The sequence below is a fragment of the Molothrus aeneus genome, chromosome 4, assembly GCF_037042795.1.
Source record: "Molothrus aeneus isolate 106 chromosome 4, BPBGC_Maene_1.0, whole genome shotgun sequence".
Classification (NCBI taxonomy): Eukaryota; Metazoa; Chordata; class Aves; order Passeriformes; family Icteridae; genus Molothrus; species Molothrus aeneus.
Window position 1 is genome coordinate 14,311,078 of NC_089649.1, and position 25,302 is coordinate 14,336,379.

At 36.2% G+C, this 25,302-nt stretch overlaps 1 protein-coding gene across 2 annotated transcripts in view; it reads left to right on the plus strand.

The window, feature by feature from the left end:
• LRBA (LPS responsive beige-like anchor protein) overlaps positions 1 to 25,302 on the plus strand; it is a 367,997-nt gene that overhangs the window by 336,764 nt on the left and 5,931 nt on the right. For both annotated transcript variants that reach the window (XM_066547964.1, XM_066547965.1), the window contains 3 exons: positions 2,319 to 2,486; positions 18,223 to 18,324; positions 19,529 to 19,743. In XM_066547964.1, coding sequence (XP_066404061.1) covers positions 2,319 to 2,486; positions 18,223 to 18,324; positions 19,529 to 19,743 — 485 coding nt within the window. The remainder of the gene's footprint in view (positions 1 to 2,318; positions 2,487 to 18,222; positions 18,325 to 19,528; positions 19,744 to 25,302) is intronic.

Consider the following 25,302-nt stretch of genomic DNA (forward strand, 5'->3'; position numbering starts at 1 on the left):
CAATTCATTATACAGACATCTTGTTAGACCCTTCTTAGGTTAATTTTCTCATTGATGAAAATAAATTTGCATAGAACTGTGAATTTAAAGTGGATCTTCAGATAGCTAGCAGTAATAAATATTCAGTGTATATGCTTGATTTATATGAATAGAGAAACAATTCTATTATATCATTTACACATATGGTTAACCTGAACTACAAATAACTCTTTAAGTTATTTCCTCTATGTATGGCAGATTCACCAGGCACCTTGTTACTACCATAACTAATCAGGGTATAAACCAAAATACCATTGTCAGAAAAGTTTCAGATTTATTTCTTCTATTTGTCAGTATAGCAACTCTTGCTTAAATGAAGTGAATTCAGATGTAGTTTACTTTGCTTCAAATTGAAATGAGAATAAAGTAGGGAAATATTTTGAAATCAACAGAACATCAAGGGGAAAAGATGATGTGATCAGTAATGCATGAAGGCAAGTGATCACAAGTGTTGAATTCAATTATGTTTTAGCACTTAGACAAAAAAAAAGGAACCATTTTCCTATCAGATCTTTGGTTTGTTTGTTTTTAATAGGAAATACTTTCAACTTAAATCATGGGTTATCAGCATAGCCAATATAGCAGAAGCACAATAAAACCTTCCTCCAGCAGTGGGAATGACTTCTAGACAGTGTTTTAGCTTCAGTACTGCAGACTTGAGTCTTATTTTTCTTTTAATTATTTGTAGCACAGCTGTCAAATAAAACAATAACTAGAAAATTTGTTCTGTCAAATAGGGATATCTGAGTGCAAATGAAAAAGTTTGATATCACTGTGTAGAGAGGACAACTCATGTTAAAGGAAACAGGAAAGTTTGAGGAATTCTTACGATATGAGTGATTTTTTTTTAGCAATATAAAATAGCAAAATCTTATTTCTCGTTTTGATTAAATTCATTGGATTTTAGGCTGTACAAAACAAAATAAAAATAACCAGGCAGAAATAACCTTGTAAAATGCTTGTTTTCTAGACAAGAACCTATAAAATTAGAAATAATTGAGAAGGAGATCTCTATAATTCAGTGATGTTTATAGCATAAACTTGTGTTCTAGAAGTATAAATTATCCCAGGTAGTGTCAATACAACAGAAAAATATATCACATAATTATTTGATCCCCGAGTTCCTCACCCTTGCACTACAGGGTGGGTATGCACAGTAAGAGTGCAGCCAGGGGTTTGCCCTGTCCACTCAGAAATGGCTCATGTGGTAGCTCTTCATCTCACAATTGCCCTTGGAAGGTTAGAGCAGCCTTATAAGTTTTTTCAGTATTTGATTTTGACTCTGATGTACAGATTTCCTTTAAATTGCATCTTGTTATTTTATTTTTTCTTCATGTACTAAAATACATGAAGTACTTCTTTGGTAGAAATTAATGTATATGTTGTGGTTTTTTTCTGGTTTTTTTTTTTTTTTTTTTACTTTAATGAAATTACCTTTTTGATCTTGTTATAAACTGGGCTGTAAACTCTATTTTTGTTCTTTCCTCAGAATCACTCCCTTAAGTATTTAATTGCCATTAATTGTTATTTAGTGGCTGGATACAAATACAGTGCCTTTGTACTGTTTAAAAAGAGGCTGTGAAGTGTTCCCTATTACCCATATTAAGGCACCAATAGTTTTTAATTCATGCAAAAAAATATTTTATAAAAATATGCTTAAGTCCCAACACTGATCTGTGCTACTTAATATTTTTAAATGCTTTTCAGAACATTTAATTTATTTTTATTTATTTATATTTAGAAATGCAGTAGTCTGTATTTCCTGTTTCTTTTTTGGCCTCTCTTGTCAATCCTTCCACAGCCATGACTTTTTCCCTTCTGTTCCTCCTTGTTCTTTAGTCAGCCCAAAGAACAAATGGTCATTTGGGTTGAGAAAGCCAGGGTCACACGTTGGAGGCATCACACTTCACAAAAGTGTGATTGGGTGCAGGATTTGTCCTGGCCCCAGCTACCTGGGGCTGAGTAGGTGCATGAGAAAAGTGTGTGTGTGTTCTTCAAGAACTGCAATTGCTGGGCTTCAGCAAATCCAGTTAGGCTTTTGAATAAAATGTAACATTGAGGGACTGAAAGTATTTTTTGTATGGATTGTAAGGACTGCTGCACTTTTAATTAAGTTCCCACCAAATAAATAAAGAGAAAATAGTACTCCCCACTACAGTTCTATTTTGAACTTTTTTATTTTTTGGTTAAAGAAAACATTTCTAAAATGCTTTATAACGTTTTTAATTTGTCTTAGGATAAGAGGGCAGTTTTTAAAGAATCAGTTTGCTGTGTTCCAGGTAAACTGATGCAAGTAGTGTTTGGCCACTGGGATGTTGTGACCTGTCTGGCCCGTTCCGAGTCCTACATTGGAGGGAATTGTTACATCCTCTCAGGATCCCGGGATGCAACCTTGCTGCTCTGGTACTGGAATGGCAAAACCAACATCATTGGTGATAACCCAAGAGGTAAGAAAAAACCAAAAAACCCCCGGTTTATAGGGAGGTTGTCTCAAAGTGCCTTGAGCAAATACTTTACAGAACAGAATTTTAGGTAGGGTGCTATGTGCCCAATCCTCACAATCACATACAAGGCATTCTGAATGGTTGCAGTGCAAGAATATAACCAAACTAATAAGGCAGAGTAACCCTGCTCCAGCCTCATTCAGTTTTAACCCTTTCCCACTCAAACTCACCTTGCACTTGCCAAAGTAATTATTCTCTTCCATCTTGTACCATTTCCCAGGAATTCCTGACTCCTGTCTTTTATTCATGACAATGCTCTCTTTTAACTCTATGAAAAACACTGAACCACTATGACTGTTCAACTCTGTATTATGAAACAGGAAAGATAGAAAGTGATCTTTACTGGTTTATGCCAGTTTCACTCCACACACACAGACACACACAAATAATTTCTGATCCCCAAAGCAAAGAAAAAGGCAGATATGCAGTTGAAAAAAAGCCTGGAGTAAGCCATTTTACAGGAATGAGGGGCTTTCAAGACCTCTTGTGAGAGCTTATATATATAAATTTAGGGGCACATCATAGCCAAACAGAGGTCCTGTTCAGCAAAAAATAAAATTCCCTGAAGGGAAGGGGTAAGAAAATGTGATATTCTATCACATGAAGAGTATTTCTTAAGTATTCTTCCATTCATTTCAGGTCTTCTCTCATCCTGTTTAAATAACAGTAAAAACTGCTCTGAAGAGGGCAAAATGGACATCTGGAAAGCAAGAAGTGGTATTAGATCTGTCATGTATTGCAGTTATGACTGGCACACAGTTTTATATAATCAAAACAATACCTGACATCTTCCAAATTAATCAGTTTGGTAAAGCTGTGTGTTCCATATTCAGTCTGTTACTCATCTTGAGTTATTTGAATTTGAAACACAGAGGTGGCTTGACTGAAAATTGCATCCTGTGAGTGACTTTGAAGAAGCACAACTAATTATTATCAGAATGAATATCTGAATTTAACTTGCAAATTATTGTTGATTGTGAAAGCTATTCAAAAGTTGAAGAAGATGCACCTCAGTTGACACAGTTGCAGAATCTTAAGGCAGAGGATGTGTGAAAACTATCCCTGTTATCCTTTCAAGCAGTCCTGTTCAAGAGATGGGAGGCTTTCTGAGAAGTGGCTAGCAGAGTTTTATGAGCATCTTTATATAAATATGTCTTTGCTTGAGGGGGAAAAAAAATCTCTTTGAATACTTTATACATATTTTGCAGTCTATCAATTTAAAGAAAATGCAAACTCTGTGTTATTTTTTCAGACCTTGAAAACTTGGAAACTCCAAAGAGTTTGTAGGTTCCTAAGTGTGCCTTGAGAAGTTGTACTTGTCCCACACTTGGCAGGGTTGCCTGCTGTGTGAACAAGACCTTGAGGCTATAAGCTCCTTGATCACCCTAACAGATCATTTGCTGAGGTTCTGTACCTACTGTTTGAGTCAAATATGTACATTTTGTTGCCATCTATTGACTGTCTTCTCTAAGGCAGATTTCTATGGTATTAGAATTTTGCAGTTTTCAGGGGCAATGCCAGGCAATCCTAGCTGCCCTTTAAAATCACTCAGTAGCTACTTGGTAAATCTCTGTGCTTGTAGTTCTATTAGACTTGGACTTCTAGGGACTTGCAATGGCTCCTGTGTTTACCAGCTGCCTTTATGTGAAGTTTTTTGTGATACAGCATGCCTAGAAACCTCTGTTATCAATCGGAACCTTGTGGCAATATACGTAGTCCTAGACATGGGTATAGACAGTTCCTGCTTCAAAGAGATGGTAATCTGGGGTGTTTAATTTTTCCCAGAAATAGCTGTCTGTAGCCTTCTCTGTTCAGTCAAAATTTTTTTTGAAAAGACAAATGAAAGGAACTGTTTTTGCTTAGTTCTGATTGTGTCAGAAATGGAAAGCACCAGCAGATTTGTTGGGTTTTGAGCCCTGTTACTGCAGCTGTAACTTCCATCCATTTGCAGGATGTTGATATTTACCTGGTCTAATGTCTTTCTGTATTTGAAGCTAATGATTCTTCTACTTCAAAATATAGTTTATTCATGCTTTCAATGAGTACTATTCACTGAAATTTTACATACTCTCAAAGTTGCTATTTCTTCTCTATTTAATTATCTGTAATGTCCATCTTAAGACGATTTCACAGCAATGTGCATCTAATGGTAATTTACCAAATCATGGTGCCAGAGTAATTTCAAGAAAAAGTGATATAAACCCGGGAGTGTTTCTTTCCTTCTCTCATAGTACCTATTGCCTCGATGTACATCAGCCAGCAGGCTGATATGATCCATCTACTCTAAATAATATCCCATTAGGCACCTATTTTTCCACCAGTTACATTTTATTTAAGTTTACTTGTCTGATTTCTTTACTTTCAGAGAACTGAGCTCTGGATCTCTGGCTCTGTATAATCATATTTTAGAATGATACTTAAGTTGATAAGCCGGGTGGGCTATGGCACACATGATAAATAAGTAGCTTGATATTCTTTATCAAGGACAATTCTTGAACTAGCTTGACTGTTTTGAAAAAAATTTCTGGGTTTGGTTTAACAGAAGAAAAAGGTTAATGAAATACTAATTATTTACATAATTTAGCTTTTAACTTTGAGGCTGACTTTTTAAAGAAATTACAGCTATGGAGTCTCACTATCTTATTTAGTTTCTCCCCAATACCTCTCAAATGCACTGATGAATGTAAACCAAATCTGACAAATTGAGGTCTCAGAGATATGAAATTTCTATACATGGGACACATCTGCTGGAAACTATTTTATTCTTCACAAAACAGCTTGATTACATTTAGGTTAAATCATTTTTTTCCTTCTCAAATTAAAACCTGAAATGCAAAAAATATTTCATTATGCTCTTTGATCAAATGTAAAGTTTTCCTCTTTCTAAATTAATTTGTTTTGAAAACGTAAACGTATGGCACTACTTCACTTTGGAGCACAGGCCTTTTTCTGATGCAAAAATGTTTCTGGGGACAATTTCTGACCAAGCCTTGAAATAATACAGAGCAGGGCTGAGGACCTGAAGTAGTTGTATCCTTCGGAATAGCCTTGAGCTGTTTTGCTTTCACATTAATTAGCATAATTTACTGTGGAGATGTAAAGTCACTTTGCATAGTGCAAGGGGGTTTTCCTTTCCTCTCCTTGGCATGTGGCTGGCTTGGGGGAGGTAGGAGGGAGAGGATATGGCCCTCCCCTTGGTACTCCTTGGAGCCCATGTGTGATCTGTGGCACACAAAGTTGGCTTCTGCATATTTAGAGGCTCCAAGGCACCACTTGGGGATGTGACATTATGCACAAGGACTTGTGTGATAGAATGTGTGTAGATTCCTGGGAGAGGGCTGTGGAAAGATGCTGTGTTTTGTCCTTGCCCAGCCTAAGGAAGTGGAGGTGGAGGGGAGGCAAGAAGTGGGGGGTGGGGAGAGGGATTGTGTGATGGCTGGAGAAAAGAGATGAGAGAATTCATTTCCATACAAATGGTGAGCATCACTTTCAGATCCCACTTTCTCTTTGAAGCTCAAGTGGCAACTCCTGATGTTTGGACATTTCCTAGTTTGGGGGATTGAATTTTCCTTTGTAATCACAGAACCATAGGAAACAGGGCGGGCAGGAGCTTTGGTCACCTGATCTATTCTCTTTTCCAAATGAAGGCTTAACTATGCCAAAATCAATCTCCACTGATGTTTGTCCAATCTTCCCTTAAAAACTACAGCAAATACATTTTTGGGCCTTAGAAGCCCTGTCCTTAGCTGTCTTTTCCCAGTGTTCAGCCTAGTATCCAGTTCTCTTTGCAGCAGTTGCATTCTATGATCTTTTATCTATTTTTCCTTTTGTAGAGAACAATTATTTCTTTCTTGCAGCTACTTCCAGTTATTTGGATTGCCATGACCTACAATTCTTTGCCTCCAACTTTAATAAGTCAATTCTTTGTTTTTTGCCATAAGTCATGATTTTCCAGACTTCTAATTTTTTTTTGTGTGTTCTCTCTTCAGTTGACTGTCTTCCTCAAAGTAGACACAGGAATGCAGCTGAAGCCTTTCCAGTAATAAGTAGAAAACAACCTGTTTTACAGACCAGGACTTTACACATCCCCGGGGAATATCTGTTTCTTTCAAAACACCATGACACTGTCAATTCTTTTTTGGGCATGAGCTAGTATGAATTTCAGTGTTTTCTGAAGAATCTATTCACTTGTGTCTCCTTCTCTTTGTTGTTTAGCTGTGGAATCTCATCTTTAAACTTTCTGAAGTGTATTCTTTTTTAGATTGTGTCTCCAATTTGTCAAGCTTACTTTGAATTCTCATCCTGTCCTGCAGCAGCCTTGCAGCAACTCGTATCTGCAAATATACTTTGCAGTCTTATTCTATTAAATTGGTCATTAAAGCAAATGTTAGCTAGTACACAGTTCAGGAATGCCCATCAATACATTTACCATTTTGACAATGAATAGCTTTCAGAATATAGCTTTCCAATATATAATAGTGTCTTCTCAATGTGTGCTTCCCTTTTTTCCTTAAGAAATTGCTCACATGGAACAGCACTGGAGTTCTTACTAAAGTCAAAATATGTGATGTCTCCCTGAACATGTCCTGTTACTTTGCCATTGCAAGGAAAAAATAGCTTTGACATCATTTGTTTAGAACAAATCCAAATCAGCTGTTACTCATCTCCTTGTTTTCTTGTAGGAAATTGTGTGTGTATATATAAAAATGTAAATGTTCTGCCAGTATTTTTTTCTGTTTGTTGGGATTAAGCAGACTACTCTCTAATTTTTCTTTTTCCTGCTTCTTAAATAACACAAAAGTTTTTTTAGTCTTGCAGAACCCGACCCAATATTCCTGAAACAATTGTTATAACTCTGGGATTATTCATTGTCACAGTATTCTCATCTCACTGTTATCAGGCCAATTGAGTACCAAACATTTACCTCATTCTCTAGTTGAGACAACAGTTTTCACTGCTGGTTTTACTTGGGTTTGCTGTCTGACTGCTGCTGACCTTTCCTTGAAATACTTTGTGTGGCATCATCTACTGGTATTGCTTGCCCTAATAACAAACCAACTTCTTGAGAAAACTTGGCATATTTTCGTGGTTTTAGAATGTTATTTCTCATGTCCTTGTTAGTTACATCTCATCTGTGTGTGGCTCTCTGGGGTTTGTCTCTTTGCTCATACCTTGTTGCTTACACTGTTTCAGAAATAACCTCATTTATTTTGATCTTTCTGCCTGACTTTCCTGTGTCAAAGTCACTGGAGAACTCTGAGTTGTGCCAGCTGGGATCTTGCCTGTCTTATCCCTGTACTGCATTCACTTCTTACCTTTTCCTTTGTTTTCTGTAGGCTTAACTGCCCATGAGATCTTACAGAAGGATATTCTGTATTTATTGAAACCTGTTTTCCCAAAATACTTCCGGAATTATCTTGTCCTTGATCTCTTCCTTATAAAGTGTATTGAACATTCTCATATCTTTGCCACTTCCCTGTAAATTCCTTTCAGCAAGGTGTTTTTATATTTGTTTTGCTGTATTGGTTATAATAATATCTAGGAGGTCATCTCTAGCTGTTATATATTAAAAATTGTCACCAAATCTCTTTCTACACACATACTTGTGATTTTCCTTTACCAACACATGATTTTGTAGTTGGAATATCCTATTTTCTCCATTTTTCTGTAATAATCCCTCACCTACATGGACAAGGTAGAGGCCAATCATGAATGTTAGTGGGTGTAAATCTGTGTCTTAAAGGTTTGGGGTTTTTCACTGTAGCTATTTTGTTTGCGTGTACTTTCTTGAAGGGGAGGTTTATGCTGGTGAATTTGTCTTAGTATTGTTTATGCTTCTAAATGGTTTGTGCTTAAAAAATGGTAGGCATTTCTATAGCCCAGTTAAAGTGTTTTTCTGCTATTCTTGACTTTATTAATGGAATATGACAATATGGTTCCGTTGCTTTCAAGTATCTAGGAATGTGCTCACAATTAGGTTTTAGTTTTCATATTTTGAAAAAAAACCAAAATATTTGAATTAGAAATTTTATTTGCTAAGGAAATTAAGGCTCGATGGATAAAAATCTTCACTGCTATGAAATGTACAGTCGTGTGTAACAGTATCACTACTGCTAATAGTAATGGGCTCTCTTCTGAGTTATTGCATTGATCTTCCACACATATGTGAATAAAACAAATTATATTACCTCTTTTATGTTAGCCCATAAAACTAGAAAATGTTACTCTCTGTATGTATCACATTTGCATCACGAGGACTATGGGGGTGCTTTCATTGCATAGCTTTATATTTTTTAGAGGGTACTATATTCAGGTATTCTGAAGTGTGGGAAATAAATGAGTTTAGTGGTGTAGCTGTGTAGCAGGACCTACGTGAATGTAAGCGCCTGATTTCATATTTAAAAATACAATTACTGTATTTAACTAAGATTTAATTGGGAAGATTCACTGAACATTTTGCTATTGAAAATGTGTAGAATATCTCCCTTAGATGCAAATTTTTAAAATGCATAATTTTTAAAATTCATAAAGTACAAAATCTCCCAAAGGATTCAAAATTGATCACATTTCTTGTCTTGCTGAAAAACAGTCTTGTTCCTATCCAAGGTACTTTTAAAAGAAGCTGCATTTTTGTTTGGTTTTTATTTAGCTAGAATTCCTAAATAAATATTTGAATACCTGCAAGACTTTTATCAATATACATTATTATTATTAAATATATATATAATATGTATAGTGTATGTATGATAAAATAATTATAAATCATTATTAACATTAAAGCTATGATCTTGAAACTAAAGAAATCATTAGTTTTAATTGTATTGGTAATTATAGTAAAAGTTAAAGCATCTGTATTTCATCAACTGCTGCAGACATTTTCCACTTGGAAAATTAAAACTTTTTGTGAGTACTTCATCATTATTATTAAAGTGGACAATGCAAGCAATTGAAACTTCGAAATTATACCTGAGGAGCATCTTTGTGTTGGTTGATTAAAGAATAATGTTGTGGGTTATAATTTCTTTGGACACAGACACTCTAATCCTGTAAAGTTTGATTCTGTGAGGATTTGCAGAGATGCTTCTCTCTGCATGCAGTGAACATTCACATTGATTTCAAGCAGGTCCTATGTCTGCTGTTAACTCAGTAGCCAAAATACCCATCTTTGCCTTCTTCCCTCTTCCTCATCTTGAATTAACCTATGTCTTGATTGCCAGGTCTGCATGATCTGGACTTCTATTTTCAAAATTTGTTCCAAAACCAATGGTAGTAGAGAAGATGAGGGTCCACATTTCCATAGATTGTTTATAGTATAAATATTCATTTAGAAGTCTAATCATTATTTTTAAAAAATTAAACGTAATTTCCTTAACAGCAGCTTCTCTTAAAAAAAAATGAATTGGGAAGTAGCTGTAAAAAGCTTACCTGTTAGTGTTTCCTTTTTCATTTATCGTGCTAAGTAGCAGGAGTATCAAAATGTCCATAAATCACTAAGCAGGCTAGTTAATAATGGAAATTCTCCTATTAACTGTTACTTTCTGTTGACCAGAATAGCTAAAAATTTTCAGAGCCTCAAAACACTAAAATATGTTTGAAATTGCTGCAGCTATAAATGCGATAGTCTACTGAAGTCAGCCTGGTTGGCAAAGAGTGTTGCTCCAGCACTGAGTTTTAGGACAGTCTGCACATGCTCCTTTAGGTGCTCAATAGCACTTTTATTTTTTTACCCACGCACACATTTTATACATTATTGTGTGAGCCTTTCTTAAAAAAAAAAAATAGCCAGTAAATAATTCAGTGTTAGTATAACACTGTTTTACTACAGATGTAACAAATATTCTTTGTTTCTCAGAAATGGCAGGACACAACAATGTTGCATGTAAAGCTAGAGTCCTTCAGCACCATCTGCTGGCATTCAGTTGAAGCTGATCTCAGGAATGGATCCTAAGCACTATATAATAAAAAATTAAAAATACCTATTCACATTTTGAAGGCAAAAAAAATCATTTGTAGTATAATCTTTTTATCCTTTTTGTTGAAATTATAATGAGAAAATAAAATGTGAATTTAAGTTCAACATATGAACGGAAACAGAAATAGGTCAGGAGTGTTTTGTTAAGTGGAACCATAAAAAGAAATTGATTACTTTTTTCTTTTTATTTTAAAGGGCTTTAACAAGCACAGTGTTACATTTTTCTATGTGTGTTACAAGTACAATTCAGTACAAAGTATATCATAGAGAAGATACACAAAGCTTGGAAAAAGTATCCGTAGTATGTTTTTGAAAGGTGTAGCAACCACTAAATATTCTTTTATCTAACATTTATTGCATTAGTCAATGTTAGCCTTGAAAACCTCATGAAAGCTTGGTGGACAGAACCCCTGATGCTGTAAATGGTTCCACAGTTCCCTGTAGCTTCACAGGTAACAAGGACTGGGGCCATCTGCGTGAATCTAGAGCAGAGCCTTGAATTCTGCTGCCATAAAAGGTCACTGTCCTTTCTTCTTTCAGCTGTAACACATTGATACCTCAAAGAGCTGGAGGCCTCATTGAACCTCATTGTATGGAGGCCTCCAAGTACTCCGTAAATCACGTAGAAATGATGGTTCTACCTTCCACATATTTAAACTGGAAAAAAGATGAGGAATAACAGGTGGATGAATTCTGGTATATCTGGAAATCTGCAATGCTGGCACACAAGCCAGATAATTTTGTATTTATATAATGACAAAAGTCGTGTCATAGATACTTATGGGGACAAGGTCTTCATTGAAAAGAGCTTCACAGATAGTTTGGAAAGCAGCTAAAAAGCCATAGTGGCTTTGTAGTGAGAAGCATGTAAGTTTGTGTGCCATAAGTATTTGTTTTGGCTAAAAATATGTCCTACGGTATTAGGTGTAGCATTTCTATCATCCTTGTTTTCAGTTAGCTAAGAGATTGTGTGTCAGGACTTGTCAATCAGTAATTCAAAGAAGCATTGTAGAGCAAGTTTTGAGGCAACCAAGCATGTATGTATTTTGAGACTGGAAACACAGAAGGAGTTTGGATGCTGCTCTTTTGTCAGTATCCAGCTTCAGGTGTTACTAAAATGGGATGCATGGAATTTCCAGCAGGATAAAGATATTTAGTACTGCTTGATGCAACACAGACCTTTGAGTTCCAGAAAAAACAATGATCTATTTATGACTTGTAACTAATAGTTGATGTGGTAAAAGGAACTACATTCAGATGGTAATCTTAATGTTCACCATATACGGAGTTGTGGGATGATGTACTAATGCATCACATTTATTTACCTTAGTTGGTTGCTGAGAAAAATCACCATTCACTTTAAAGTCTATACCATGTAAGACAGAACAGAGTAGTGCAGAAGATATAATAATTTATAGTCTAGAATAAGATCACAGCATAAATGTTATAAAAGCTATTTGATCAATACAATAATCCTGACTTTGGTGAGAAAATATTTTTAAGTGTTTCTGGATCGAAATTCTAGTAGTGGTACTAGTACCATGGAGATATTGGAGTTATGGCCTGCCTCATTGAAAAAGTATCTGGTTTAGAGAGTTACTTGTAAAAAGACAGCTAACTTATGTATTCTCTGAACTTGGTGTATGCCACCAGCACTCCCAGTTACATTGGTAAGTAAAGGTGGTAAATATCTCTGCAGTACAATATGCTACTGGTGGTAGTATTGGTTTGAAATTACCTTTATAAAAGTAATCTAATAGCTCCAGCACAGACTTTAGAATAAATTATTTAATTGTATTTTAATAGGGGGAAATAAAAAGAATATAAAAATGTGCCAAACTAAGTGGAACTATCATAGGAAACCTGTCATCTCAGATTATATTTTGCCCAAGTTATGAAATACTGTATAGGTTTTAACTAGATGTAGTTGTCTTGGTTTATCTTACAACAATTTCTCAGTAGCTGCTATTTCTGACTGAAATAATTGTTTGCTTGGATTTTTTTTCCATTTTCTTTTTTCTGTTTAGGTTTGTTGTCTTTTTTTCTTGAACTCACTGGGTAATGGTACTATAAACCAAAAGAGAGAAATATGAAGAAAATAATTATTTTTTTAGTATAAACAAAAAAAGTCCCTTCATAAACCTGTTTTAGAACATTATTAGATAAAAATGACAGTGTTCTAAAACTTCAAAGCTGCCATTTAAGTAATAGTTTATGAAGTCAGGATGGTGCAAATATTAAAATATCAGTGTACTCTGACCCCGACTATTCACCTGCAGATACTTTCCAGGGGCTTCAAAAAGGCCTGGGTTCAGTGGGAGGAGTCCTGCTGAATGACTTCCAGGACTTGCAGCAGATCAATCCCCACTTATGGAGAACCTGTTCCAGAAAGTTTTGTGTTGCACATGGTGCAGGAATTAAGAGACTGGGGATTATTGACTTTTGAAGTCTGAATTGTAATACCCAGTTTATGAAGGCCTGTTAGATCTTCTTCCTTATTCTGTTTGTTTTGGAAGTGTAGTTTTTGTGACACAGCATGTATGAAAAATCTCTCATTAATACTGATTAAATGTTGGTCACTTGTTGCAGTGAGTTACACTGAGCTAAGTATAGTAAGCCCTCCTGGGTTATATTTACTGAAATGAATCCTACAACATAAATCTAATGTATTTTTTTCTTACTGAACAAAATATAGCATGTTTAGAATTTGCTTCAGAATAGAATGATACATTGTTCAAAGGTGTTGTTCCTTTTTCAGAAAATACAAGGTTGAAGTGTTTTTTACAAAACCAAAACTTGCATAAGGTTGTACTTTTTGTGGTAAAATAAGTCTGAACAGATGGGAAGTAGTTTGAAGGAATTAAGAGGAAATGCTGATGGAGTGTCATATGAAGAACCAGACAACAATGAAGTTTCTATACAATATGAAAATATTATATTGTTATTATATTATATAAAAATTCTTATTTATAAAGAAAAAATAACTCAAAGTGAAGCTTTAGGAACATTTCAATGATTTTGTGTGGTATCACTTGAGTAAGATCTCTCATCCATCAGGTAATTTTCTGTGCCAGTGAAATAGGGTTCTAATCATTTGGCCAATTATGTGATCTATAAATAATGTTAATGCACAGACTTTATATAATATTTGACAGTTATCACTTTGATACAATTAAAGTCTGAAACCTACTATATAATCAACACAGGATGTTAGCAGCAAATTAGTTTTCTTTATTTACCTATATTTTGCTGAGAGCATTTTTGTCCAGACGTCCTATATTCTGTACACACCTCTGTATTTCCCATGTTTATTTCAAACCTTTTATTTTTTTCCTTATTTTTTAAATCATAAAAAGCAACTTCCAAATTGGGAAAATTAAAAAAATATTATTTTAGAAGGTCTTTCTTACATATAGTTTGGTTTGGTTGATGTATCATTCTAAGAAGGCACTCAATCACTTTTGTGAGAAATAGGTAAAAAGACAGAGTAACTGATGCTTCATTTGATTTGGATTTTGTATTGGCATAAAATTGCAGAATTAGTTTGCCATTTTGAAGTGTCCCACAGCCTCTGAAATTAGAGAATAATTTAGAAATGGCTGTTTAGGTCTCTGTGACATAATAATTAACTGTCTTCTCAGTATAAAATATAAAAAAGGAGCACAGTCAAATATTTTATATTTTAATGTGTTGCATAATATTGTCTCACCTATAAATAGTAGGAAGAGTATCTTGTATTTAATTGTGAAGTAAGTTTTTTAGCTAATCTCTCTTTTGGTTTCTTTTTAGGAAGATATTTTTTTTCAAATGAGTTTTTGTGTTTGGCTCAGCTTTTACAGCTCAGTACTGAAAACAAAGAATGCGGCCATTTCAGGAATTTGCTGATGGATTTAAAATGTCATGATGCTGCTTTGTATTGTAACATCACCAAAGCTAAAAAAATAGCAGAGAGAGACCTAGTAATACAAACCAATTTCTTGTTCTCTCCAGTAAGGCTTTTCTTCTTCTGGATGTCATTAAACTGGAAGAAAGTTTTGATTTTGCCGTAATCCCACTGTTCCTTTTTAAACATAGTCTCCAAAAGCCTAACATTTTTTCACTGATATATCACCACAGGCTGACATGATATCACATGCTCTTCTTTTATCTTCTGAAGCTTGAATTTTATGATTTAAAATGTACTTTAGTCACTTAAGTAAGAGTGATATGTTATTTTCTATGGGAAAACAGCTTTGCAGAAATTATTTATTGGAATGTAGGTGAGTTCTTTTGAAATAATTTGAATGGTTGCTGCAAAGGTAAAGTATTCTGTCCATTACTGGAAAGTAACTTTATGTGTGCCTCTTGTGACTTAAATAAATCATTGATGGCATTTTTAGCAATGTGAATGGGGCATTAAGAATGTTACAGAATTCAGCTCCAAGCAGCGATCCAGGGATGGGATAGTCTGAGGATATCACTATATCCTACACTGAAAAAGCACATCTGTAAAACTATTGTGTCCTGGTTATTAGTGCTAGGATTTGAACTATCTTTAATTTCATTTGACTTGTTCATCTTCCTTAAGGATCTCCATAAAGATTCTCTGAGTGTTCTTTTCAGCCCTTACTTAGGGTTTGCATCAGTGGTCGTAAACCTGCTTAGCGGACAAAGACTCTCTTCCCTTTGAAGTCACTTCCCTAGCTTTTCAAAAGGGTCTGTGAGTCTGTTCTCCTAAAACAATTTAGAAAAGTTTGAAGTGGTGCCCCTTAAACCAGCAACAAAATAAAATTTTCTCTTTGCATTATTGAAAACCATGACAATCTTTTGAACCAATAACAGTTTAAAAGCTTTTAAAGAAATCTGTTCTGCTCTATGACCAGCTTTTAAGTTGACCCCATTATTTGGGAAATCAGGCTTGGAAACCCCTAAATACTTGACATTCTTATCAAAAGAGTCAGCCTGACTTTTCACAGGACTCTTCTTTTACAGTATCTATTCAAATCCTAAGTTCTTTAAAGATACTACTTAGTTTTCTTCTTTTTATTTTTTGCTCATTTGTGTTGGGTGTATTTTTGTGGGTTTTTTTGTTTTGTTTTAGTGTTTCTTTATTTCAAATATAATTTAGGAAACAGTTGATACAATCTATGAAACACTGATCCTTCCACTTGTAGATTTATACTCTGTTATGTTTGAAGTCAAGTCCAAATTCTGAAAAGACTGTGAGCGTTACTTAGGCAATTTTATTTTCTGTGAACTGTGATAAATATATACGCTCAGTTTCTACTTCTTGATTTAGGAGTCTTATCTCCTGCGTTTAATGGATGTAGTTGCTGACAGCCTTATGCAGATAAAACCCAAAATAATGGAGTTGCTGTAAGCAATAAGTTTACTCTCACGATTTTGTGTATCTGCAAGTCCTAATAATTCATTCAGGCATTGCTTCTCATAAGTGGTTCTAGCTCCAGCATCTTACATTTATTACCTCCTGCAATGTTGTGTATTTAAAACTTCTCTGATTTCAAAAGTTTCATTAATGTGAAGTGTATAATTAAAATAATTCCTTGCTGATCTATGTGAGTGTGTGTTAGTTCAATTTCTGAAAGCAGAAGAAAGCAATAAAACCAGAATTCTAAAATGTTGCTAATATAGGCAACTCATTAAAAGAAAAGAAACTAACAAGACCTTTAAACGCACAAAGCTGGCACATTTTAGGGCTTGGTAGTGGCAAGGAGAAAGAATTGGGTCAGCATTATTAAATTGTTACTGGATAGTATGACTGTTACAGTTGCTGTTACATTTTCCCCTAAAACTGCAGGTTTGTGGCTTGGCTATATAGAGCTCATTTATGAATCTTCGGAGGTGCCCAGCCCATGTTTAGTGGGGCAAGGTTCAATAGAGCAACTCGCTCTGAAAGGTTTGTGAGCAAAATTCACAGGATCAGCCACCTGAGAAGTACCTAGAGGTCGTTAAATCCACCCTTATGCTTCTAATTTGTTGGGAGGTTCTTTTTTTCCCTCTGCTCCTGAACTGTCTGCCATACATCCTGGGCTTGAGTCTGTTTTTTCAAACATTATACGAAAGAAAAGTGACAGCTTCTAATGACTGTTTCTTAAGAGATTAGGAGGATTTAGCAAGCTGCTCTAAAGCATGTTCACATTGAAAGTGCTGGCAACATAGATGCCTGGGTGTGTACATGTATGCACACGCATATATAGTGTCTGTGACCAAATCTAAGAAGAAATAGACTTATTTACTTTTCAAGATTTTGCATTGTTGATACAAATTGTAATAGTAACTGCAGAATAAATCAAATTTTGAAAGGTCAAAATTCTTGATTTGAGATGTTGTCAGAGATTATGACCTTTACTTAAAAACCACTGGAATGTGCCAGCTGCACAGATGTTTTGGGAGGTGGTATAAATGGTTTGAGTAAAAATATTTATGCAAGCCCAGATCTTATACTTCTTTTGCAGAGAAGTCTCTCATGAAGGGTCTGAGAAACTATCCCTTTAAATACAGCTCCATGAGCACTAATAACACTCAGTACCAGTATTGCTGGTGCTGCTCTACATGGACAGATTAATGATATTATGCTGAGTTTATCTTTTGATATTTCCAACCCCAAATGTAATTTGATTGATGCTAACTTAGTAACTAATGGAGTCAATTGGTCCTACTATTACTCTGTGTCTTTGTAAAACCATCTCCTCTTTTTCAAGTGAAAAAAGAGGTTGATTTTACCACTGCTTTACTGCTTTGTTGGCGTCTCACATATCATCATTCATTGTGAAGCAAAATTATTCCCTACTGCTTAAAAACTCATCTAAACCTTTTGAAAACTACATGATAGCATTGCCCAAGAAACATCCTTTGGAGTTTAAATGCTTTGTAGAATGCTATGAATGAGCTAATTCTATGGTCATACAAAAATAACTTTGTGATTTTTTAAAATGCCAGCACTTTTGAAGAGGGCAGTGAATAAACTATGAGCAAAAATATAAAACTGTTTAAAGAGCTTTATAGCATTTGCTTACCCTTCCTCTGCCTTGACCGGGAGAATAATGTTTTTTCCTTTAAATGTGACAGTTGTACAATTCTTCTTTTTTATTCTATCCATATATGTTTGATTATAAAGAGAAGTACAAAAACCCCACAGTTCCTGTAGTAGGGAAATGTCTAATAGGGGCAATAATGTTGGGTTTGAGTGGGACTTCTTTGCAAATTCATCAGAAATTCATCCTGCCTGTGGTCCAACTCCCTGTCTTGCAAAGAACTAGACTTCAAACTGAGGTTTCAGCACTGTTATTAGGTTAAAATAAAATCAGTCGCTGGAAGTTTTTCTTCATCTTTGGGCACTTTAGGTGTCTTCTCTTGATAGCTACTCTAGTGATACTTGCATTTACTAATGCCTTTTGTAGGAAAGGGTAGTAATTGACTTAAATCTCTCCCTCCAGAAAATATAAATTAGAGGGGGAGAGAGAGGGAGGGGAAACCAACTTTGGTTGGTTTTACTGCACATCTGACTTTCAGTAAATATGCAGGTAGAGTGCTGCTGCTGTACTGCACAGGTAGGAGTACAACACTCCCGCAAACAGGAGCATTGATGTGACTTGTAAGCAGCATGAACTCAAAGAGCAAGGAAACAGAAGGTGCTTCAGTGATGGAAAGCAGTGATTTTGGAAATAGATTGTAACCAAGATTGCTTTTATTGTTTTTTCACTGAAGGTGATTTTGCAACTCCTCGAGCTGTTCTGACAGGACACGACTATGAGATCACCTGTGCTGCCATTTGTGCTGAGCTTGGTCTGGTAATAAGTGGTTCAAAAGGTAAGGTAGTTTTATCATTTCTTTCTGTTTGTGAGGCTATAATCCTAATGCCAAGAGGAATATGGTTTCAGGTGGTAGAATTTATAAACTTTATGGTGGTTTTATTTCTAACCATTTTTTTAGTTGCTGTGGAATTTGAAACCGCTTTTTAAACACGTTGAAACTGAGGATTGTCCCAACGTTTATAATAAGAGAAAACCACATCAGTTTCCCTCCTGATTGCTATTTCTGTTTGTTTATCCAGTGTGCAATTGCATGTAGCATAGTTGGATACAGCCTTTGAGGGCCAGGATAGTGAAGAGTGGCTGTAATGGATAAATTCTCAAAAAGGGGAAGCAAAAATTAATTTTGACAGAAAGAGAATGTTTGTTTGATGAAGGGTGTGTATAAACTACTGGTAATTCTGTTCAGGCTTTTTCAGCTTGGCTGCAGAACCTCTAATATGCTCCATTTGTATTTTCAAAGACCTGCTTTTAGCAGGCAAATTATAAAGAGTGATGTTGGTTCTGTGGATATTCTATATAATTTTCTTATTGCTTAATGATATGATTTTTAAATTAAATTCACAAGTATTTTTAAACTGTAAATTTCTTGGATTTAGTATCTTTCTACTTTAGTGTTTCTAAAATAGCTACTCAGAGACACTTCTTCAGAGTTGGGTGTACTCATGGTCTGTACCTGTGGGCATTTCTGCATTATGCACGTGAACTCGTGTGGCTTATGTGCAAAGCAAGTATTTGTCAGAATGTGTTGAAAAAGCAAATAGTTAGTGGGTTGTGTATGGCTTACAATCTTAATATGAAAACATACACTTGTAGAATACCTACATATGTAAATTCATTACTCTCACTCTGTGTGTCTGTGTTTTGATAATCTCCTTTCAAGGTTTAGTATGTTTAATTGTTCAAAATTAAATAATCTCAAAATTAACTCTCAAAATTAACTACTACCTGCTTTAAAAGAAACTCCACCAAAGGCAGTCTAGGTACTTATACCTTAATGCAAAGCTTTCAAGGGATAAGCTGTTTATCTTAGTGTCTGGTACCCTTAAAGTCATAGGCAATTCACCTAAACATGATAACAACCATTATAAAGTAATATAATCGTGATTATTTTAGTAGAATTCATTACTTGATTTTTGAAAAATGATGTCTTTAATTGAGCATATGAATCAATAACCTGAGATCCTATTCTGTCTCACTAGAAGGACCATGTCTCATACATTCTATGAATGGAGATCTACTGAGGACGTTAGAAGGTCCTGAAAGATTACAAGGTCCCGAAAGCTGCCTGAGACCAAAACTTATTCAAGCTTCCAGAGAAGGCCACTGTGTCATATATTATGAAAATGGCCTCTTCTGTGTGTTCAGTGTGAATGGGAGACTGCAGGCCACGATGGAAACAGATGACAAGATAAGGGTGAGTGTCCTCAAGTGTGTGCTAACTGCCAGCTGCATGAGGAAGAGCTGTCAATGCTGGAGTTGGGTGGAGACTCTTTCTATAGCCAGACCATGAATATGTGGTACCAGACCATAACATAGCAGCATTCCGAAAAAATTTAAGGGGACCATGTGCTCTTAATAACTTTAGGAAGTGTTTTAGCTGTAAAGTAACTCTATTCATAAAGTAAGGAATACTGTGTAGGCATTTTCTTGAGTTGGAGAATATAAATATTACTAATTGCTGACCAGGAGAGGCTGTGCTGCATCTTTGCTTTTCAGTCTGAAGGCAGGAGGTCGGTGACATGCTATTTTGGATGTTAGTTTTCCCCTTTCTTTTGGCATCTCTGACAGCATTCCAGCATCCTGGTTCAGCTAGCATGTGTTGTGCTGAGTTCCAGGAAGTTTATAGGGATATGTCTATACTTCAACTCTTTTAGCCCTTTGGCATTTGTGAAGTGGGCAGCAGAGTTCCACATCTTCAGCTGCAGGAGACCTGGAGCAAGTCCAAAACTATGCAGGAGGCTTTTTAAGCCTATGGCTTTATAAAAATTATTTTATAATATAAAATGAAGGTCTCTTGACAGGTCCTGTGTAATAGTACCTATGAAACAGAGCAGAAGCTGCCAGCTGTACTGCAGTACCACACCTCCAAGCTGATTTTTGTAATCTGATGGAAGATCCCAGGAACTCAGGTGCTGGGATTTCCAATGTTCTCTTGAGTTGAAAACTCTAAAAGTTTTTCCTTTATTTGGATTACACATGTCAGGAAGAAAATCCCTCTCTATGGAATATTAATCCAAATATTTCCGAGTGGGACGTGCCCGGCCTCGTCTGACCCTTGCTGCTGGGCCAAAGGCAGCAGCTGTGGTGTTTCACCTCAGAGATACCTTTGGCCGGCTGGATGCTGCAGCTGGGCACTCAGAACAAATCCAGGCATAGTAGGAACTCAGTTTACCTCTGGTGGAAAAGGTTCAGGTGATGGTGAAGAGAAAGGAGAGCATTCTATCGTAGAGTTTTAATCCAGAGTTTTATTCCAGGATGATAGACCTCTGAATCTTGTAACAGTTCCCAGCAGAAACCCGGCCGCATGGTCTTGTGTCCTTTTAAGCCCGGGGACAGGGGGAGGGGAAGGGACAGGTGAGGCACCATCCAGGTGGGAGGAGGGGAAGGCTCAAGGGATATAGAAGCTTGGACAGGCCAATGAGCCCGGACCTGAGGGGCATCTTTTGAACTTCTGCCAACCACACCATGACCCTGCTGGAATGTTAAGATGGACAGCTCTTAACAGGAGGGCAAGGGAGAAAGGAGAGGTTGGCACACCTGAGGGGTTGGAATAGGTGAAAGAGGAAATGGCATCACAGTGCAACATCTCTCTGCCATCATGTTTGTTTTACAGAATTATTGGCATTCTTTCAGCTGCTGTGCAAATTTGTGAGCACTTCTTTCCATGCTAAAGATAGAAGAATGTGTCAATGTATTATAAAGAGTTTTGATCTCCCTTATTTGCACTTTATGGTTTGTATGGAACTGCTTCATTAGCACTGAAGTTTCTGTACAGTTCAGTATGTTTCACTTAAAATCTTTTAAAACTTCTATAATGTACTATGCTCTGCTAATCCAGTATCCCTATGTCATCCATTCAGAATGTCTGCTATGCTGGTGGTGGAATATACAGAAATAACTCTCTGTGTAGGTCCCTTTTCCATAGTGAGAGTGCGGTCTAGTGGGATTAGGGGACATTTGACTTCTGTGTTTTGTGGCAGCCACAGGTGCAGGTTTGAGGCTGGGGAAGTGAAGTAAAAATGTATATATTTCTGTTCCCAGACATTTTTTCCAAATTAATGTAGATTTTTGCATCAATTCCCTGAAATTGTACCTTTGGCCGTCCTTTTACAAACACTTCTGAGATTTTCAGCCTACCCTTCATCCCAGAGTTCTTTCCATAAAGCAAGACCATATCACAGTATTTTCTCTTTTTACATTAATAATGTTGATAATCTGTCACTTTCAGTTGTGATTATGTTGTCAGCTAGGCCAGCAAATCTGTAAAATATCTAGAAATCCCTTGTCGGCTAAAACAATTTCTGTAGTGTTTCAGTCAGTACCCACAGCTTTAGGAATGTTGCTGGAAGCAATTGAAGTTCTGCTCTCTGTGGGCCAGAATTATGTTTGTAGAGGGGTTTGGGGTTTATTTTGTTTTGTTTTGTTTTCTTTCCGTCCCAGTGGTCCGAGCTGAGCTTTACGCTTAAACAACCTACAGCGTCTCTGCCAGTGCTTCTGCACTACATCATCGCTGAAGGAGAGTGGCAACTGCATGATTAAAGTGGGGCATTTAAAATTAATAGCACCTACCCATGGGCTGTGCTGACAAACTCTCCTCATTGGCATTTGCTTGGGGAGGATAGAAAAGGGAAGGAAAAAGGTCATAAGTGTGGAATTTGTAATATAACAGCTTCGGTTTTCCTGTGTCATTATGGGCTGGTATTTCAGGACGTTATTGGTAAAACTAGCAGTTTTCAACAGTGACGCTGGGATAAACATTCTCATTTTCTTTCTTGTATTCTTGTGCTAGAAAACTGCCATAAAAAATTCAGAACCTCTGGGGAAATTCAGGGTCTAATCAATGCCTTCCACCTGTTTTTGTTTTAAATACTGTATTGCTCAGTGAAGCTTAGGCATATCACAGTACATATACCATGAAATGTTTAGATATCTTAATGAATACCTTTAACTCTAAATAGTCTGCTTGTTCTAAGAGGTAAAGTTATTTTATCCTAAACCAAGACTGTATGCTGTTTCACCCAGAGGAACCAATTTATTTTCCTTCCTGAGTCTGTTTTGAAATGTGGAAGTACCCACAAGACTTCTGCTGCTGTAAGCCAGGGCTGTCACAGTGTCAGCTCTGCCTTTTTACAAAGCACTGCCTTTCAAAAACCTGAAACGTTAAAAAGGATTTCTGAAAAGTTTTGAGACTTTCCAGGGAAATACAAGTCAGAAATGCAGCTTTTAGAACATTGCTGAAATTGTGCACTTTGGGGATTATTTGAGAGTCTGAAGCTCGTGTTGTGTGAAAGATTAGTTGCAGGGTTGTTTCAGTTTCATACCTAGCAGAATTGCAGATAAACTACACTGGGGAAAAGCAGAACAGTAAAATTGATTCATGTCACCTTCCATACCAGCTGGAGTATTTGGAAGTAAAAGCATCCTTTCGTTTGTTAAATCTTGAAGGGCATATCATGAAACTGAAGTGTTGACAGGGTCACCTTTTTCTTCCATTCATTCCTTCATCCCTTCATTCATTCTTTCATTCCTTCTTATATATATAGGCAAGTGACTGAGAAATGTATTTATAAAAAATAAAAATTAAATAAATCAACATCTTGTCTTCATGACAAGCCAATGACTTAGTAAAATTGCATAGGTATTAGTAAGGGTTCAAAGCTTGTACTTTATTTAATCAAAAGATCACAAAACCGACTGCATGTTGCAGGTAGTGGAAGAGTTAAAGATTAATGGCTTTAATTTGCCTTTTAATATAGCATTTCTTCAGTAAAAGCCTCAAGTATAAAATTCAAGTGAACCATGACCGTAAGGTTAATGGATTTTCATCAGCTGAATTTTATAAGTGTAGCAAATAATTATTTGTCACGGTCTTCATTGCAATTTGGAAATACCCTTAGGAGGCTGCTATTGTTATAGAGAAGAAAACTACCCCATATTGATTTTTGCTTCTAATGAATAATCTCTTTAATACTTCTGTGGTTAGTTAGATCTTGTGATCATTCACTCAGTGCACACTAGTTCTAGATAATTTTCAGTCTTACCAGTTTATTTTCTGCCCCTTTCTTACTCTACTCTTCTAAGACAGTCTCTAAATTAGAGTTTTCAAGCTCCTTTTCAAGTGCCTGTGCTTTCAAGATGCTTAGCACAGTTCTGATAGCAACAATCACAGAAGCAATTAATGGTCGGAGCATTTATTTTTGTGGGGAGGGGAAGAAGCTTCAACTCCGAATACTCAATTCTAATCTTCATTAGTGTTCTGTTTTCCATACTTAGCTGTGGTTGGAAAAACTCTACAAGTTCTGCTTTATTGTGTCTAAATTTATATGTATGTCTTGTCATCTTAGTTCAAAACGCGGCTGGAATAGGTTTATCATCTTTTCTTTTTTGCTCAGTGTTATATTTTGTTTAGAGTATATGTTTGTGTTTCAATTACACTCCTTTTTAAGTTATTGTGCGAAATAAAATTCCAGCGATGTGATCTATTCTGACTCCTTGGGAGTTGTTGCAGTAAACACTCAAAATTTATAACATAATATAGAAGCTCTGTCTTAATCTAAGTGTCGCACATCATAGAATTCTTACAGGATGTATTTGGCATCGCAGTAATAGAGTGCAGCAATACAAAAAATACAGATGTGCAATATGTCTGACTTCAGTTACTGCTGCTCACAAAGCAGTATCTTACACACACTGTATATTTTGGTTTCTAGGCTTGTCAGCAGTCTGTATAAACACTTCAGTGTTGCATGAACGCAACATCTTTGTCTTTTAGTTTCTCTGATTTTTTCGTGGTGCGTGTACTGTAAATTCTGTATGTTAAGAAAAGTCCCAAACTGGATTTCCCTGAGGTATGTAAAAAGTTTTGCATATTTGCAAACCTGTATAAGCAGAGACTGCAAATGCCAAAATAATTACAGATTTCAGTAGAGAGATGTTTGCAAAATCCTGTCTTCAGTTCTTTCTACTGTTTTTCCTAAATTTAAATCTCTGAGCTGGAATTTTGCTTGTAGACTATTATCTTGAGGCAAAGTCCTTGCCTTGACAATGTCTTAGTCAAAAAGAATCAACTTGTTTCTAGAGAGTGTGTTTATGGAATTTATAAGCCACTGCTGCGAACATCCTCCATTCTTACATCATTCTCTTGAGAAGTTGGGCCAGCTGAAATTTATCACAAATTAATCCTGATGTGAAGGGTGTGTAGTGCATTGAAAGGCTGCCCAAATTTAGCTGATTCACAAACCGTAGGTTAAATACATTTGTAGATAATACTTAGTATCTGTATTCTGTACTGAACATCTGTAGGCCATGGATGCAGTTTTTCCCTGCAACCAGTCATCCCTCACAAAGAGGTGCATGGCAAGAAAAGATCATCCCTCACAAAAGATCCATGGCAAGAAATGTGATGGTTGTGATCCTGGGCAAGGAAAGGGAAGAACTGATAAGGAAGCAGAGGAGGAAGAAGAGCAGAATGGAGGACAGGCTGTTTCTGTGCTGAGTATTGTGGATAAATCTAAAAGCAGAGAGCAGAGAAGGAAAAACAGAAGTCAAGCTGGGGAGCAAAAATCAGAAAGAGAGTGGAGAAGAAGCATCTGAAAACAGGAAAAGAGCATAGGAAAAGGCTTGGGCTTACTTGGCATTAGTAGTCATGGTACAATATGTAGTTTCGAGGGTCTTGATCTTGCTGGTGACTCGTGCTGATGTCATTCCACATGACAGAACCTGTTCAACTTTCTGGTTTTGTTTCTTTGGAAAA